Consider the following 20189-nt stretch of genomic DNA (forward strand, 5'->3'; position numbering starts at 1 on the left):
TTTATCTTGTGATGATTGTATTATTACTTTAAACTTTGTAGTTTTCTTGGAAAAGGTTTAATCAAAGCACCACCAAAAGCAGTCTATGAAGCAGTTAAGAATCCCCTGACAAGGTTCACATATGATAACATGCTTAAGGTAAGTTATCCTGGTTTTACCCATTTTTAGCTCCCATAGCCATATGTATATATGGCAATGGAAGCTATTCTTATAGGCTAGGGAAATGTCTGTATGTATGTATGTCTGTATGTCTGTATGTCTGTCCGTCAACATCAAAGACTCCAAAACCGCTGTACATTTCATCTTGATATTTGGTGTGTACATGGATGATGGGCTGTAGATGAGATTTTGTTCAAATGAAGTTGTCATTGCCAAAAATATGCAAATTAAGTGAAAAAATGTAAAAACAGTCAAAATTGAAAAAACTCAATAACCACTGAGCAGATTACCTGAAAAATTAGCATGTAAGTACTTTGGGCTGACATGAAATGATTGTGCATATCTTGGGTCAGTATCTTGGACTTGCTATTTTTCATGAATTTTTTTGTAATTTTCTCCCATTTTTGGTCAAAAAATCTCCTGCTCTGAAACCACAAGTCCGATTGATTTGAAACTTGGTATGGAAGTGCATAGGAGTGACCTTTCCCAAATTTGGGCAAATCATGGTGAAATTTGCATATTTTTAGTTTACACGTCCATAGACTCCCATGTATAAGGCAGATCTCCATAGACTCCCATGTATAAGGCCACGAAAAATAAAAATTTAGTTTCTCATCGTATTCATATTGCAAAAAGGATGCAGTGACACAATTTTTAGTCCCCACGGATGAAGTCCAGTGAGCTTATAGATTTTGTCATGTCCGTCTGTTTGTCCATCCGTGAGTCCATCCGTTCACGCAGATATCTCGGATATTTTGACAAAATGTCATGTGACCTTGATGACCTTTGATCTCAAATATACATATTTGTCCATAACTCAGTAACCACAAGTGCTACCACCCTTCATATATGGTATGATGGGACAGCTTGTGACGCCACATATTGTACCTCATTGATTATGCACATATCTAATTTTGAGCGAGCCAATAGAGCTAGAGGTCTGATTTTTGGTATATAGGGATAACTTAGCAAAACAAATTTTTTGACAAAATGTCACGTGACCTCGGTGACCTTTGACCTCAAATATACATATTGTCCATAAATCAGTAACCACAAGTGCTACAGCCTTCATGTATGGTATGATGGGACACCTTATGACGCCACATATTGTACCTCATTAATTATGTGCATATCTAATTTTGAGCGAGCCAATAGAGCTAGAGGTCTGATTTTTGGTATATAGGGATAACTTAGCAAAACAATTTTTTTGACAAAATGTCACGTGACCTCGGTGACCTTTGACCTCAAATATACATATTTGTCCATAACTCAGTAACCACAAGTGCTACAGCCTTCATGTATGGTATGATGGGACACCTTATGACGCCACATATTGTACCTCATTAATTATGCGCATATCTAATTTTGAGCGAGCCAGTAGAGCTAGAGGTCTGATTTTTGGTATATAGGGATAACTTAGCAAAACAATTTTTTTGACAAAATGTCACGTGACCTCGATGACCTTTGACCTCAAATATACATATTTGTCCATAACTTAGTAACCACAAGTGCTACAGCCTTCATGTTTGGTATGATTGGACACCTTATGACGCCACATACTGTACCTCAATAATTATGCGCATATCTCATTCTGAGCGAGCCAATAGAGCTGGATGTCTGATTTTTGGTATATAGGGATAACTATAGGAGAGAAATTTTTTGACCAAATGTCATGTGACCTCGATGACCTTTTACGTAAAATATATGTTTATGTCAATAAATAAGTAACCACAAGTGCTATGTCCTTTGTATTTAGTAGGATGGGAGACCTTATGACAACACACGCTTTACCTCATTAATTATGTACACATCTAATTCTGGGCAAGCAAATAGAGCTAGAGATCTGATTTTTTGGCATATAGGGATTAATTAGCAATATAATTTTTTTTTTCAAAATGTCATGTGACCTCGATGACCTTTGACCTTGATTATACATATATATGCATATTTCAGTAACCACAAGTTCTATACCCTCCAATTTTGATAGGATATTAGACCTTAAGATGTCACATCTTGTACCTCATTTATAATGCGCATATGTATTTCTTGGCTGGCCAATACTGCTAGAGGTCTGATCTTTTTTCCCGATTTAGAACCATAACTTAGACATGCCTCATGTGTTTTCAAATTGGGAACAACAACATAGACCTATGTGCCCATAGATCTCACATATACACCCCAGTGATACTTCTTAATGACCACATTTTCCTGCCCCATCAAGACTAATACTCCTATTACAAGTGGGGACTATGTATTGTAAATGACTTGTTGAGTTAATGGTTGTATCACAGTATTCGATATATCTAATTCTGTATTTTTTCCATTTTATATTCTGAATAATTACATTAAACATATTTCACTATCTCCAGTACATTCCATTTAAGTATTTTCACTTCATGCACTTTATCCCTTTCACACATGTTCAAATATCTGACCAGAGAACAAACACTAAATAGTCCAGGATGGGAGCTACAGTGTCATTGACGCTATTTTTAGCTATAATTTTGTCATGTATATCATGTGTATTACAATAGATACTTATCGATGGAAAATCCAGTGACTGTATGTATGGATGGAGGGAGGGAGGGAGGGAGGGAGGGAAGGATCGCTGGGTTGATGCATGGACGGACGAATGGAGGGATGGCTGGACTTTTGGAGGGAGGGAGGGAGGAACGGATGGATGGCAGGATTATTTGTGCTGATTTTCTCATATTTTGTTAAACGTACTGTTCTTTTACTGCTGGCCTCATAGCTCGCAAATTTGCTATGTAGCTTCCAGAGATTGATCTTGTTCAGATATGCAAAGATTTGCTGTAAATTTGAATATGTAAACTGTGAACATTTTTACATGCACCTTTCTTCAAAAATCTGGCACTTTCAAACTGCTCATCCAATAGCTTACTGTATTTGAAATTTAGGAGCTCAGGGTGAGATGTGCATACATAAGTTTTGGCCAGTTTTGTCTTTTTTGGTCAAGTCGTTGGATAAATTTCCTCAACATCAATAGAAAGTTCGTTTCCTGCTCAACTGCTCCTGGAATGACTCTCAAATTTGGTTAATGATTTTCCAGGGATGACTAATCTTATTTGATCAACTGATGGAGAAACTCCTGGCCAGTTTTGTCCATAGAGATCCACCATGCGATGTCTTCATTCAAATTTGTGTAGTTTCTGTCATTAATGTTTCACATACATTCTTTTTTTTTTTGAAGTAATTTTTGTTAAGAAATCAAAACAGCCATGGCATTGTCTTTAAATTTGATATTAAGGAATATTTAGCAAATTGAATGTATACCTTCCATTTAGAAAACAATTACCCATTCTCATTACATACCATTCATAAAGAATCTTCCCTTCACATGCAAACATGATAAATGTGTACTGTCGATTGAACTTTTGATCTCAACACACTAGATTTTTGACAGTAATCAGCTACCAACACAAATAAATTTCCATGCAAAAATTGTTGTGTCTTGTAATTCAAAGTTGTGTACCTGCCTGTAAATTTTACAATTTTTTCTCCGCCAATTATGACTATGTTTGATTTTTAGTCACTCGTTCTTGTTGGGTTGTTTCTGGTTCTCTTTTGTCTTGTCAAAGCTCTGTGTTCTGGAAAAGAGGCCTTCAGTTCAGATTTTTTTCTGTCAAAGTAAACTTGTGAGATTGCGTTCTGTTTTCTTTGGCAGCTTTTGCCCAGTGTCATTGATTGTCTTTTCATCAGAAACTATAATGGAAGTTCCAGCCACTCTAAATAATTAGGGCCATCAAGTTTTGTTCCACTGTCAAGTTTTGCTTGATGGGTTTCTTCACAAGTCAAGTGAATATTAACTGGGTGACCCAAAGCTACTTTCTCATACTACTTGCTTGCAAAGTCACATGGTATGACAGGGAGGTGTCAATTCGGCTTCCTTGGCTGATTATAATGGGCCAATGGATTTGCCTCCAGTGATATCACTGGCAGCTGACTTTAAGCCTTCCTGACTTTTGAATGGGGTTGTGTTCCTTCAGTCCCTCAAAATGGTGCCCCAAATCATATGCTTTGTGAACTCGGTCATTTGGTTTGGCCAGAGTATAAGCTTTTGCAGGTACCACTCACTGTCAACAACATGGGGCACTGATAGGCTATTGTTTTCTGAGTGGACGGTCAGTATATTATAATAGAAATGAACAATCTCTCCAAAGAGGATTTTAATTTCTTTAAAACTTACCCTCTATTCAAAGAGCATCCTACCCACTTGCATTTGACACGTACCATTTGATTTCATTTGAGATACAGATTTTATCTGTGTAACATAGAAACTGAACAACATCAATGAAAGTTATTGATGTCATGCATACAAAAACAGATACACTAGTGAAAAGAGGATTTTCTATGTATGCACTGTCATGTAAAGAGAATAGGCTGTTGCTTTCTGGGTGGAAAGTAAGCATTATTTTACAAAAAATAAACTATTTTTTTAGGATATTTCATTTCAATATTATTTTCAGCAAAACTAACAGTGGAACTATCAGCCTTAGGTGGCTTATAGTTTTTATACACCATTAATTTTAAAGTTGTTTTCATTTTTTCACACTAGAAACTGGATGTAGTCGCCAATCTTGGCACTGGTTTGCAAATTTGTAAGTATATTTTTATTTTTTAGATCCAGTATTTAGCCCAAATTTGAAAAAGAGTAGAATGAATCATTGCCCAAACTTACTTGCATTTGCATGTGTTCAACTTTTTAGGAACTTTTTTCATTTTTCTTAGATAAAAACTTAAAGATCTTTAATTGACTCCTCAGATAGCTTTGTAATTTGTTTTGTAGACTCCTATGGATGATTATACTCAAGTACTTTGAAATGATAATAAGAAAGCCAGCATATATAAATGTTTGGGACAAAGTGCCTCATTTTTGATCATCGATCCTCTCTAATATAGTTTGTCAGACAATGCTTCAATGAACAGCTTTTTGTGGAAGCCCTCTTAGAGTTTTGTGAACATTAACATAAAATCTGCATATTTTGATAATATTTTGCTCAGTATGCTTCAAAAATTTCCTCTGTAAGTGTGCAGCAAGCAAATAATTTGATGAATGTAAGTTTGAATTGATGATCACATTTAATTTTGTAGCTGATGATAAAACTTGCATATGCAAATTTTTGGCCAGTTTTCGCGTGTTTGATCAAAGTTCAACACATATTTTTTTCTCCAGTACCCTTTAGTTTATAGCCTGAGAATTTTATATATAGTATCTTAGGGGTACCCTTATCACGTTTTATCAAAATATGCATGAAATTTGGTTTGCCGCACCCCTTAGATGATACCATTCAGTTTTGTTCAACAGTGAAATTTGTATAAACAAATTTGGGGGCTGATTGTGTCGTATGTGGTAAAATCAGTTTTCTCTATGGTTTTCAAATTTGATGTTTAGCATCCTGTGTGTTTCATTATTGAATGTTGTTATCAGTATAAATTTGAAGATTGTTGAGAATTTTTTGTTCAACATTAACTTACATTCCCATTTTATCAAAGGATTGTGACATTTTATCTGCCAATTCTCCTACAAAGGAGTCCTCTTGATGCCTGCAATCAAATTTGTTTGATCTCTGTTGTGTTTGTCAAATGTTGCATTTTAATAAGAATTTTTGTCAAAAAACGAATAGAACAGCTATTTCAGTATATGTTACTCTAAGGGGCAATGTAATGGTTCGGTTTGTTATTGATTTTCATCAAGAATGGGAGCTGTATCAGCCACTAGATGGCTTGAAAAGTTTGTTAGTAGGATGTCCACATGGACATTATTGTTGTAAAGTCTACCCATCCTTTGCATATGCATCAACAGGCTGTCAACTATGAATGACTATAATTGTAAATACAAACATGTCATCAACAATGTTTTTGTTGGTCCGCACATTGACTCTGACAATGCTTGTTGAATTGCTGTCAAATCCAGCACATCAAATCTACATCAATTCTCATCATTAGAGCTTACTATCAATTCTCATCATTGAGAGCTTACTATCAATGTCATCATTTAGAGCTTACTATCAATGTCATCATTGAGAGCTTACTATCAATTCTCATCATTCAGAGCTTACTATCAGTGTCATCATTGAGAGCTTACTATCGATGTCATTATTGAGAGCTTACTATCAATTCTTATCATTGAGAGCTTACTATCAATTCTCATCATTGAGAGCTTACTATCGATTCTCATCATTGAGAGCTTACTATCAATGTCATCATTGAGAGCTTACTATCAATTCTCATCATTGAGAGCTTACTATCGATTTCATCATTGAGAGCTTACTATCAATTCGCATCATTGAGAGCTTACTATCAATGTCATCATTGAGAGCTTACTATCAATGTCATCATTGAGAGCTTACTATCAATTCTCATCATTGAGAGCTTACTATCAATGTCATCATTTAGAGCTTACTATCAATGTCATCATTGAGAGCTTACTATCAATTCTCATCATTGAGAGCTTACTATCAATGTCATCATTGAGAGCTTACTATCAATGTCATCATTGAGAGCTTACTATCAATGTCATCATTGAGAGCTTACTATCAATTCTCATCATTGAGAGCTTACTATCAATGTCATCATTGAGAGCTTACTATCAATTCTCATCATTGAGAGCTTACTATCAATGTCATCATTGAGAGCTTACTATCAATTCTCATCATTGAGAGCTTACTATCAATTCTCATCATTGAGAGCTTACTATCAATGTCATCATTTAGAGCTTACTATCAATGTCATCATTGAGAGCTTACTATCAATTCTCATCATTGAGAGCTTACTATCAATGTCATCATTGAGAGCTTACTATCAGTGTCATCATTGAGAGCTTACTATCAATGTCATCATTGAGAGCTTACTATCAATCTCATCATTGAGAGCTTACTATCAATGTCATCATTGAGAGCTTACTATCAATTCTCATCATTGAGAGCTTACTATCAATTCTCATCATTGAGAGCTTACTATCAATTCTCATCATTGAGAGCTTACTATCAATTCTCATCATTGAGAGCTTACTATCGATTCTCATCATTGAGAGCTTACTATCAATGTCATCATTGAGAGCTTACTATCAATTCTCATCATTGAGAGCTTACTATCAATTCTCATCATTGAGAGCTTACTATCAATGTCATCATTGAGAGCTTACTATCAATTCTCATCATTGAGAGCTTACTATCAATTCTCATCATTGAGAGCTTACTATCGATGTCATCATTGAGAGCTTACTATCAATTCTCATCATTGAGAGCTTACTATCAATGTCATCATTGAGAGCTTACTATCAATTCTCATCATTGAGAGCTTACTATCAATTCTCATCATTGAGAGCTTACTATCGATGTCATCATTGAGAGCTTACTATCAATTCTCATCATTGAGAGCTTACTATCAATGTCATCATTGAGAGCTTACTATCAATTCTCATCATTGAGAGCTTACTATCAATGTCATCATTGAGAGCTTACTATCAATGTCATCATTGAGAGCTTACTATCAATGTCATTGAGAGCTTACTATCAATTCTCATCATTGAGAGCTTACTATCAATGTCATCATTGAGAGCTTACTATCAATTCTCATCATTGAGAGCTTACTATCAATGTCATCATTGAGAGCTTACTATCAATTCTCATCATTGAGAGCTTACTATCAATGTCATCATTGAGAGCTTACTATCAATTCTCATCATTGAGAGCTTACTATCAATGTCATCATTGAGAGCTTACTATCAATTCTCATCATTGAGAGCTTACTATCAATTCTCATCATTGAGAGCTTTCTATCAATTCTCATCATTGAGAGCTTACTATCAATTCTCATCATTGAGAGCTTACTATCAGTGTCATCATTGAGAGCTTACTATCAATGTCATCATTGAGAGCTTACTATCAATTCTCATCATTGAGAGCTTACTATCAATTCTACTCATTGAGAGCTTACTATCAATGTCATCATTTTCTTCCAGTGCATCTTATACATGAGATCACGCAAATCTTCAGGAAGGATTGCCGGGACTTTGCAGTTCTACAAACAAGTCGTATTGATGTAAGTTAATATCGAAAATAAGCTACTGCAGTTATTCAATATTATTAATTAGTGTCTTGGTGATCTGCTTATGGACACATCAGTAGCAGTTGTCTTCATGGATTGTGCTTGACCGTTTAATCTTCATAAATATAATAATTTCCATAAATGTAACATCAACCATAATTGTAATAAATGGAAACCATAAACATAATAAATAAAATACCAATAAATGTAATAGTTATCAACCGTTAATGTAATATATCTATACAGTCATCACAATTGAAGAATAAGCCCTTCAACACTTATCTAAATAATAAAGGGAAAACAACTCCATGCACACATTGTTCATATCTTGGTTGCTTGCTTTTAGTATATTTTGTATGTGCATTTTACATTTTGTTGTTTTGTGTACAAAAAGTATGCAAAAGCATTACACTAGTCTTATCAAAGTTTATTATTTACCCGGGGCATTGATAAACAAAGGACCACATATAAAATCAAGTTTATTACATCTATAGTTGAGTTTTATTACATTTATGGTTAATTTGTGTATTACATTCGTGGTTTCTGGTTGTTACATTAATGGTTGACTGTTTTATTACCTTTGTGGTTGATTTTATTACAATTGTGGTTAACATTACATTTATAGAGACTATTACATTTATGGAGGTTACAGACCATTGTAACACAATACCTGTGATAAATTGTACCATTTAAGACCGTGTACAGTAGAATTTAAATAAATGTTCCTAATTCAGATACAAACAATATGTGTGTGTTATCCCTGTTCTAGCCTTGAGCTTACAAGACTTGGAAATCAAAGGACAGGTTGTTGACTAGTAAGCCCCTTCATGTACTTCTTTGATATTCAGTCCATGATGAGATGCTCCTTTAGTACCCTTTTCAGTAATAGAGCGCGAAGCCACTGCAGTGAACTGCAATAAAACTGCTCACACTAATTAGTTTCAGCTGTAGCCAGCTGGCAAAGTCGACAACATTGTATGTCCCATGCAGACAGTTTGTCTGGGGAAGTTGAAATAAAAAAGATTTGTACATGGACCAGTGCATGGTAATGTTACATTGTATCTTAATCTTGAACACAGGGTGCCAATCGTAAACTCTCATTTACAACTCGAGTCTCAGACAGAGCTAGTTTTGCCTTTGTACAAGCAGACTTTTTGGTCTTTATCAAATTGCCTTGTTCAACACCAAAGTGGCCACGGCTACAGCTGAAACTAATTAGTGTAAGCAGTTTTATTGCAGTTCACTGCAGTGGCTTCGCGCTCTATTACTGCAAATGGTTGTAGTAGAATGTACATTGCTTGTTGCACTACTGCTACTCGACGATATTCTGATTAATTGAAAGTGAGGTCTGGCAGAACAGGTTTGTAACAAATTTTGTTGTGGACTCTTCTGTATTATTTAATATTTTTTCAGCAGTTCATTCAATGCTATGGATGGTCTATCTTATTTGTTTATTGATACAGGGTGATCTCTATATAGTGGCGATGACATCTATTGATTGGCCTGAGTGTCATACATCAGAAGGCGTTATCAGAGCATCCATCAATCCAAGTGGTTGGGTGATAGAGCCAGCATTCAGAAATCGAAAGGTTCAATCAATGGTCACTTATATGGTTCAGGTATTTGATGATTTATGTTGACCTTTATCTAATATGTAAAATTATGGTTACATGTACAGGTACCTAGGGATATAATATCCCTAAAACTTGTACAGTATCTCCACCATAAGGTACCAGACTATTTGAATTAGTTAGCATATGTCTGAATATATCTGTTTCTATCTTTCCACTTCAAAAACATGAAAACCTGCATCATCTATGGATCTCTGTTCAAGATGATTTGATGCGTTGTGGCTTATTTTAGTTTTGCATTTAAATTTTTTGAGGCAAATTTTCTCATTTTTTAATCAAAACATCTCAAAAAGTACAGATCTTACAACTTTCAAATTTTGTTTGAAAATTCCTAATGATGATCTTATTTAGATTTGTGCAAATGATGTTGAAAGTTGCAAATGTAAACTTCAGTGTCATTATTCCCTTGTTTGGTTAAACATGACATTACTAATTTTATACCTTTGAAATGTATGAGTATGTGGCTAGGGAAAATTAACCGTTAATTTGTCCAAACAAAGATGCAGCATGCTAATAATAAGCAACAACCACATCGAGAGACAGTATATAACAAAACTTGGACCAGTTCACAACATATGTGCACGAGTGAAAGCAAGTGTATATATGTCGTAAACTGGTCAAGACATGAGTGGTATACCTATTGTTAGGGTGGTTAGGTGCTATTATATCATTACAGTAACGGTATATTGAAATTCTGGTGTAAAACCTTGGAAAAGGAAATTTTCTCTAGATAAGTGCTTGCACGCGTTACATCCATGCTATATCCCAAGTATAGCACGGTTATTTTCACATCTCGACCAATCAGATCACTTTATTTGCACAATTAATATACTGCTATCACATAATAAAAAATTTTGATGTGCAATGTTCCAAATTGACAAAACATCTTTTTCCCCAAAAGTCGTGGACATATTTTCTCTTTACTTTGTCTTTTTTCAAACTGAAACTGCATAGTATTTATGAGTTCATATCAAATAGTTTCATAATGCAAAATGTAAATTCCAGATTATTATGAATAATGTTGTAACATCAAGATTGTAGATGATGATATTGTTCACACAATGCCCAGTTATGTTCTTCATCCACATTTTTGTTTCTTTTTTTCAGATTGACATTGGTGGAAAAGATGTCCCTGCAAGCTTCTTTAATTTCCTTTCCAAGAGAATACCACTCAGTATTGCATATCTCAGACAGTATTTGCAGTCTGGTCTTCCCTAAAGAATCATTGAAAACATGCAAGCAATACTACAAGATAATGGTTGTAGTGAATTTTATTAACAGTAGCTCTATTTGATCCATGTGTTTAAAATGGAGTATCTCAAGGGCTACCCAAGGACAATATCCGTTATCTTTAGATGTCCCTGCAAGCTTCTTTAATTTCCTTTCCAAGAGAATACCACTCAGTATTGCATATCTCAGACAGTATTTGCAGTCTGGTCTGTAACTACAAGGGAGCATCATACATGATAGCACTTTGTTTGATTCTATACTTTCATCTTTTGAGAATTAATGTTGTCCTTGGGGAGTTTAACTTTTACTTGATATCTTCAAAGTATCTTTTAACATTAGAAATGTAAGACACTTAAGCGAAGTTTGATAGACATGCATTTGTGCTTACAAATGGTTTTAGCCTTATTGATTTGAGAGAGCATTCCTTCAAAGCAAGGAAATATTTAATATTTTGAACTTTTCATCAGTCCTTCACTGCATTCAAAAGCAATTTAGGCATTATCAAATAGATAATGCAACTATGGATAGGATTTTAAGTCAGGTAAAAGATAAGAAAAATGCTTTCCGGAAACATTCAAATATCTCATATTTATATTCTTATTTGCTGAGCCATCGCTACAGATATGAAATGATTTCATATCTGCATTGAAATGTATTGATTTGTACTGAGAAATGTTTTGCTCCTGTCTAGGATAATAAATGCGAATTATTATCTTTTGATCAGAAAACTGACAAAGTCAGAAATATAACAAAAATGTACTCATTTTAGACAAGCCTTCATAGAAAGACTTGTGCAATTTCAAATAAAAAGTATTATTTGTTCCTAACAAATGTTAAATTTGGACAAAGAATACTTCAGATTATTGCAGTAGGTTTGTAGACTGCAGTATGGTGTCACATGGTTGTAAATTTTCATTGTAACAAAGTGAAGTTTTGAAGGAGTTTTAGATTTTACCTAGTTGCCTCTGATGATGCCATATAAAGTTCTTAAATTTTGAACAGATAATAATTATAGTTTAGGACTAAAGCTGTCGTTGCTAATAATAATTCATCATAGGTAGTTGGTGTCCTCAATAACTTTTAAAATTTCCATCTTCTTCCATTTGAGAGACATGTCCTTGATTCATTTTAGGTGTAATTTTATATGGTATAATTAAAAAGAATTTTTACTCCAAGTTGATTAGTTTATACTATGATGGACGTAATATTTATCATTTACTTTGGATTATTCTCCATCAAGATAAATAAGATTTCAATCAGGCTATTTTCATTTTTGTTTTATCACATCAAAGCCAGTCTGTTAGCTGCACTGTTACTTTTGTATGTTGCATAGTGACATATCACTTTGGTAGAGTCTTTTTGCATTTTGTATGCATCAAATTTAATTTTGCATTGCATTGAAGATTTCATTCAAATTTCTCAAACAGTGAAATGCTATGTTTTGTGGCAATTATTTACATGTAGACAAAGTGGACAAAGGTTTTCTCAAAAGCAAATGATAGATGTTAACAAGAATCATTTACATTTTTCCATTGGCTTTTGTAGATCATGTTTATTCTATTTTCAAACTTATTTAATTTATCTTCATAATTATTTAAACTTATTTCTGTTATGTTCATGTCATCGTGTTAGGTGCAGTATGCACTGGTTGTGCGTGTTTTTTTTTCTTCAATTGAAAGCAGGCTGAATATTAAATGGTTTCATGCCTTATTTCATACCTTAGTAATAATAGCAGGTACAATGAGAGGGTGTTTAGTCTTTAGTTGTTACCAACAGACAACCTTGACATTGGTAGTTACTAGGCAGACAATAATTTAAGTGAAGTCTGTAAAGATTACTATCCGTAGGATTTCACACTAACATGTAAATCAAAGTCATAGTGATTCCAGTAAGAACATTTTAATACAAATTTGTGGTAGAATTACTGGAATTTGTGCTTCAAATACTAGTAAACTGCTTGTCTGAGTTGCTAGAACAGTGACAATCTGATTAAAATCAGATGTAGAGTAGGGCGATGCATATACTTACCTGGTATTCTCTTGCTGTCGCCTCTCGTAGTGAGAGGCAATAGCATTAGAGGCAGTAGCAAGAGAATATTGCATAAGTATGGACGTCGCCGTATTCTACTTCTGATTTTAATCAAATTGGTACAGTGACTGCTTGACATAGGGATTTTAATAGTCTGAGTTGTCTTATATTCCAGCAGTAAGCATTTCAGTAGAAGTTTATTCACTGCCATGCCATATACATAATTTTAGTTTAGATGTAAGTCTGGCTAGTATCTATTTTTTTTCTATTTATGCCTGTCTGTATCTTGAAACCCGATACAGCAATTTCTTTGAGGTTTCTCTGCATTATTAGTCCCCACGGACACCGTCCGGGGGGACTTATAGGTTTGGTCATGTCCGTGCGTGTGTGCGTGCGTCCGTGCGTGCGTGCGTCCGTCCGTCCGTCCGTTCACGCAGATATCTCAGAGATGCCTGAAGCGATTTCATTCAAACTTGGTACAAGGATTACTTCATATGTCATACAGATGCACGTCGATTTGTTTTGTGATACGATCCAATATGGCTGCCAGGCGGCCATTTTATTATGATTTTTTCATGTACAGAGCCATAATTCAGGCATGTTTCAATTGATTTTATTCAAAGTTGGTACAAGGACATTGACCAGTGTCATAGATATGCACGTCGATTCTTTTTGTGATATGATCCAATATGGCCGCCGTGCGTCCATTTTGTTACGATTTTTTCATGTACAGAGCCATAACTCAGGCATATCTCAACCAATTTCATTCAAAATTGGTACAAGGACATTGACCTATGTCATACATATGCACATCAATTTGTTTTGTGATACGATCCAATATGGCTGCCAGGCGGCCATTTTATTACGATTTTTTCATGTACAGAGCCATAACTCAGGCATGTTTCTACAGATTTTATTCAAAGTTGGTACAAGGATATTGACCAATGTCATAGCTATGCACATCAATTTGTTTTGTGATACGATCCAATATGGCCGCCAGGCGGCCATTTTGTTACGATTGTTTCATGTACAGAGCCATAACTCAGGCATATCTCAACCAATTTCATTCAAAATTGGTACAAGGACATTGACCAATATCATAGCTATGCACATCAATTTGTTTTGTGATACGATCCAATATGGCCGCCAGGTGGCCATTTTGTTACGATTGTTTCATGTACAGAGCCATAACTCAGGCATATCTCAACCAATTTCATTCAAAATTGGTACAAGGACATTGACCTATGTCATACATATGCACATCAATTTGTTTTGTGATACGATCCAATATGGCCGCCAGCAGGCAGCCATTTTATTACGATTTTTTCATGTACAGAGTCATAACTCAGGCATGTTTCTACAGATTTTATTCAAAGTTGGTACAAGGACATTGACCAATGTCATAGCTATGCACATCAATTTGTTTTGTGATACAATCCAATATGGCCGCCAGGTGGCCATTTTGTTACGATTGTTTCATGTACAGAGCCATAACTCAGGCATATCTCAACCAATTTCATTCAAAATTGGTACAAGGACATTGACCTATGTCATACATATGCACATTGATTTGTTTTGTGATACGATCCAATATGGCCGCCAGCAGGCAGCCATTTTATTACGATTTTTTCATGTACAGAGTCATAACTCAGGCATGTTTCTACAGATTTTATTCAAAGTTGGTACAAGGACATTGACCAATGTCATAGCTATACACATCAATTTGTTTTGTGATACAATCCAATATGGCCGCCATGCGCCCATTTTGTTACGATTTTTTCATGTACAGAGCCATAACTCAGGCATATCTCAACCAATTTTATTCAAACTTGGTACAAGGACATTGACCTATGTCATACATATGCACATTGATTTGTTTTGTGATTCGATCCAATATGGCCACCATGTGGCCATTTTATTACGATTTTTTCATCTCCTGAACTACAACTCAGACATGTATCAAGCGAATTTATTCAAAAGTATTTTTATCACAGACCTAATGAAGAGGACTCTATCCTCTCTGAGGACCTGTAATCAAAGCACCCATTAACAAGTGGGGACTGTGTCATCAACGATGACTTGTTCAAGTATGTTTCTTGAGTTATTCATGCTACCACCAAAATATGCTAATGAACTTAATAAACATGCTTGAAATTTTCTAAAACAGCTGACTATGTACCGTAACATTGATATTTTGTAGAAAATGTCGAGTAACTGAGGTTTATTAGTCCCCATGGACACCGTCCGGGGGGACTTATAGGTTTGGTCATGTCCGTCCGTCCGTCCGTCCGTCCGTTCGTTCACGCAGATATCTCAGAGACGCCCGGAGCGATTTCGTTCAAACTTGGTACAAGGATAGTACCCTACCTCATACAGATGCACGTCAATTTGTTTCACAATGCGATCAAATTTGGCCGTGTTAGAGGACTTTTTAGTTTTCACCTCCATAGACTCCCATGTATAGGGCAGTCCATAGATTCCCATGTATATATAAGGCAGTCCATAGACTCCCATGTATAAGGCAGTCCATAGACCACGGGGATTCAATCTCCGATGATGACGATGATGATGATTAAATATTTAAAAATGAAGATAAATAAACATATATTTGGACTCAGTAAATTTGTTGTTATTGTTGTTGTTATTGTTGTTGTCGTTGTTGATACTATTTGCAGAAAAGAACAAAGTATGCGCTGCAAATTTCAACACAGCCTAACTATAGGCCTACATGTGCGTCGCAAATTCAACACAGCCTAACTATACATGTGCGTTGCAAATTCAATACAGCCTAACTATACATGTGCGTTGCTGCCTAACTATACATGTGCGTTGCAAATTCAATACAGCCTAACATTAGGCCTAATGTTAGGCTGTATTGAATTTGCAACGCACATGTATAGTTAGGCTGTGTTGAATTTGCGACGCACATGTAGGCCTATAGTTAGGCTGTGTTGAAATTTGCAGCGCATACTTTGTTCTTTTCTGCAAATAGTATCAACAACGACAACAACAATAACAACAAAAATAACAATAAATTTACTGAGTCCAAATATATGTTTATTTATCTTCATTTTTAAATATTTAATCATCATCATCGTCATCATCGGAGATTGAATCCCCTGTGCATAGACTCCCATGTATAAGGCAGTCCATAGACTCCCATGTATAAGGCAGTCCATAGACTCCCATGTATAAGGCAGTCCATAGACTCCCATGTATAAGGAAGTCCATAGACTCCCATGTATAAGGCAGTCCATAGACTCCCATGTATAAGGTCAAGAAAAATAAAAATTTAGTTTCTCATCGTATTCATATTGCAAAAAGGATGCAGTGACACAGTTTTTAGTACCCACAGATAAAGTCCAGGGGGCTCATAGATTGGGTCATGTCAGTCCGTGAGTCCATCCATGTGAGTCCATCCGTTCACGCAGATATCTCAGACACTTTGACAAAATGTCATGTGACCTTGGTGACCTTTGACCTCAAATATACATATTTGTCAATAACTTAGTAACCACAAGTGCTAAACCTTTCATATATGGTATGATGGGACACCCTATGACGCCACATATTGTACCTCATTAATTATGTGCATATCTAATTTTGAGCGAGCCAATAGAGCTAGAGGTCTGATTTTTGGTATATATGGATAACTTAGCAATACAATTTTTTTTACAAAATGTCACGTGACCTTGGTGACCTTTCACCTCAAATATACATATTTGTCCATAACTCAGTAACCACAAGTACTACACTCTTCATATTTGGTATGATGGGACACCTTATGACGCCACATATTGTACCTCATTAATTATGCACATATCTAATTTTGAGCGAGCCAATAGAGCTAGAGGTCTGATTTTTGGTATAAAGGGATAACTTAGCAACACAATTATTTTGACAAAATGTCACGTGACCTCAATGACATTTGACCTCAAATATACATATTTGTCCATAACGCAGTAGCCACAAGTGCTACACCCTTCATATTTGGTATGATGGGACACCTTATGACGCCACATATTGTACCTCATTAATTATGTGCATATCTAATTTTGAACGAGCCAATAGAGCTAGAGGTCTGATTTTTGGTATATAGGGATAACTTAGCAATACAATTTTTTTGACAAAATGTCATGTGACCTTGGTGACCTTTGACCTCAAATATACATATTTGTCCATAACTCAGTAACCACAAGTGCTACACCCTTCATATTTGGTATGATGGGACACCTTATGACGCCACATATTGTACCTCATTAATTATGCACATGTCTAATTTTGAGCGAGCCAATAGAGCTAGAGGTCTGATTTTTGGTATATAGGGATAACTTAGCAAAACAATTTTTTTGACAAAATGTCATGTGACCTTGGTGACCTTTGACCTCAAATATACATATTTGTCAATAACTCAGGAACCACAAGTGCTACACCCTTCATATTTGGTATGATGGGACACCTTATGACGCCACATATTGTACCTCATTAATTATGTGCATATCTAATTTTGAACAAGCCAATAGAGGTAAATGTATTATTTTTAGTATATGGGGATAGACTATAGGATTGAAATTTTTTGACAAAATGTCATGTGACCTCGATAACCTTTTACCTAAAATACACGATTATGTCAATAAATAAGTAACCACATGTGCTATGTCCTTTATATTTAGTAGGATGGGAGACCTTATGACAACACATGCTTTACCTCGTTAATTATGCCCATATATAATTGTGGGCAAGCCAATAGTGCTAGAGGTCTGAATTTTGGCATATATGGATTAATTAGCAATACAATTTTTTTTTTCAAATGTCACGTGACCTTGATGACCTTTGACCTTGAATATGCATATATATGCATAACTCAGTAACCACAAGTTCTTTACGCTTCAATTTTGATAGGATAATAGACCTTAAGATGTCACATCTTGTACCTCATTTATTATGCACATATGTATTTCTTGGCTGGCCAATACAGCTTAAGGTCTGATCTGTTTTCCCGATTTAGAACCATAACTTAGACATGCCTCTTGTTTCAAATTGGGAACAATGACATAGACCTATGTGTCCATAGATCTGAACATATACACTCCAGTGATACTTCTTAATGACCTCATTTCCCTGCCCCATCAAGACTAATACTCCTATTACAAGTGGGGACTATGTCATTGTCAATGACTTGTTTAAATCATAAATTAGTTCTTAAGTTTTCTCTTAAAGGCATGTAGGAATACCATAAATTAAACCCAATTCCAATTATGATGACATCGCAAAGAGTGTATTTCTGGCAATATGCAACTTCTTTCAAGTTTGAAGCATAACGGCTAGCTCAATATCATTGTATTTATTCAATTATTACAAACAGCAAATTATATACACAATAGCCTCTGCTTCAGACTATTTTAATGGCCGTATAATTACAATCTATTGATCAGATAACCTTTGGAGCCCCTGCACATTGGCCAATGTATTTTGGCTGCAATGTTTGACGTTTTTTGGTAAGAACAAATTAAGAAACGCTTTTTACAATTATAGCTTTAATTCAGTGTACTCAGACCAGATGGTGCCTTGAAGTCCAATTTGTCAAAATTTTGAAATCTTCCTAATTATTATCAGCAAGATAGTAATTTTTATGCAGGGCGTACTATTTGGGGTCAAAAACCTCAGAAAGTACTTGTCCAATAGCTGTGAACATTTGCATACAGATCCTCATGGTTGATGAAAGTCCAATTGTTCAAATTGTGTGAAAGTTAGTATATTTCTAAGGCAATTTGAGGTGTATCATCATCTGGTAAGGGATTTTCAGTGAAATTGTTGTCATGTTCCATTGTCTTCCTTGAGTGCCTTGATTTCATCTTCAGATTTTTACACATATTTATTCTCTTCTTTCTGTATAAAGAACTATATTTTGCAAATATATTGTCTGAAGCCTGTTTGTGGTTGTCTCAAGATTTATTTTGTATCTTTGTGGTCATTTTAATAACAAGTTTATGGTATTGAGGGTGAATGCAATGTTGATCAATCATGTAGGGTGTCATTTATGTTTTTATACGAGGTCATGCTATGTGGGGTTTTGTGGTACCAAGATACAAAAATTGTCTTATCTGTAAAACTGTGCAATGTCATTTCATTTTATGTCAAATTTGAAAGTAAATGTGGATGATATGTGTTGATCAGCAGAGAAAACAAAAAAAGGTACTGCTCATAGCTGTATGTCATAAATAGTTTTACCAGATTGCACTTACATGAATCTATGGTGAATTTGGTGACACAAAGCAGAATATGTCAGGAATTTCACATCAAAAGGGCCTCTTTTGTTGTAGAAGTATGTTATGAAAGTAAAAATTAAAATTGAATGGACTCAGATAAGAAGAATTAATTGATACTAATCAAATGAATTCAGGATTGTTTTAACCAATGTCTTTAAGGCGATAGTAGTTGTTGTTATATAATACTAAGCTTACTATGCTATGAATAAACAGAATTATCTTCCTTTCATTTTTGACTTAAAGTATTGTTATGTTTCGTTTTGCTTGCAGAAACATGAAAGAAAGACTGCTACAAGTAAATGGTAGTATCACTCTATCCCTGTCTTAGTGCTTTGAAAAGTGAAAATATTTAACAGATCCCATCTAGGAATATCCTCAGAGTGGCTTCAATAGAATTATTCAGTCGCCCAGGCCCCCCTCCATCTTTAATGCATTATGCCAAACTGCTCTGTATCCTGGCCATAAAATAAATTGGTTAATACAGGTGATAGAAATAGATAGAAATGACTTCATGTATAACTTCCAAATAAAAAAAATATTTATCTGGTAGAAGTTGGCAAAAGTATCAATGAATCAAATACAACAGAAATATTTTCCTTCCTCTCTCTTTTTCCACAATTTACTCTATGCTAACAAGGCATGTTGGTCCATGGCATGTCACACTATTAGGATTTGCTGATATTGGTATCAACATAGTTTTTATTAGCTCCCATAGCCATATGTATATATGGCAATGGAAGCTATTCTTATAGGCTAGGAAAATGTCTGTATGTATGTATGTCTGTATGTCTGTATGTCTGTG

At 35.1% G+C, this 20189-nt stretch overlaps 1 protein-coding gene across 2 annotated transcripts in view; it reads left to right on the forward strand.

Annotated features, from left to right (window-relative positions):
- LOC139150537 (stAR-related lipid transfer protein 9-like) overlaps nt 1-19051 on the forward strand; it is a 41810-nt gene extending 22759 nt beyond the window's left edge. For both annotated transcript variants that reach the window (XM_070722968.1, XM_070722969.1), the window contains exons 8-12: nt 42-138; nt 4736-4778; nt 8144-8223; nt 9693-9848; nt 10968-19051. In XM_070722968.1, coding sequence (XP_070579069.1) covers nt 42-138; nt 4736-4778; nt 8144-8223; nt 9693-9848; nt 10968-11078 — 487 coding nt within the window. In that variant the 3' untranslated portion in view covers nt 11079-19051. The remainder of the gene's footprint in view (nt 1-41; nt 139-4735; nt 4779-8143; nt 8224-9692; nt 9849-10967) is intronic.
- The last annotated feature ends 1138 nt before the right edge of the window (nt 19052-20189 follow it).

Source organism: Ptychodera flava, chromosome 14, assembly GCF_041260155.1.
Source record: "Ptychodera flava strain L36383 chromosome 14, AS_Pfla_20210202, whole genome shotgun sequence".
NCBI lineage: Eukaryota > Metazoa > Hemichordata > Enteropneusta > Ptychoderidae > Ptychodera > Ptychodera flava.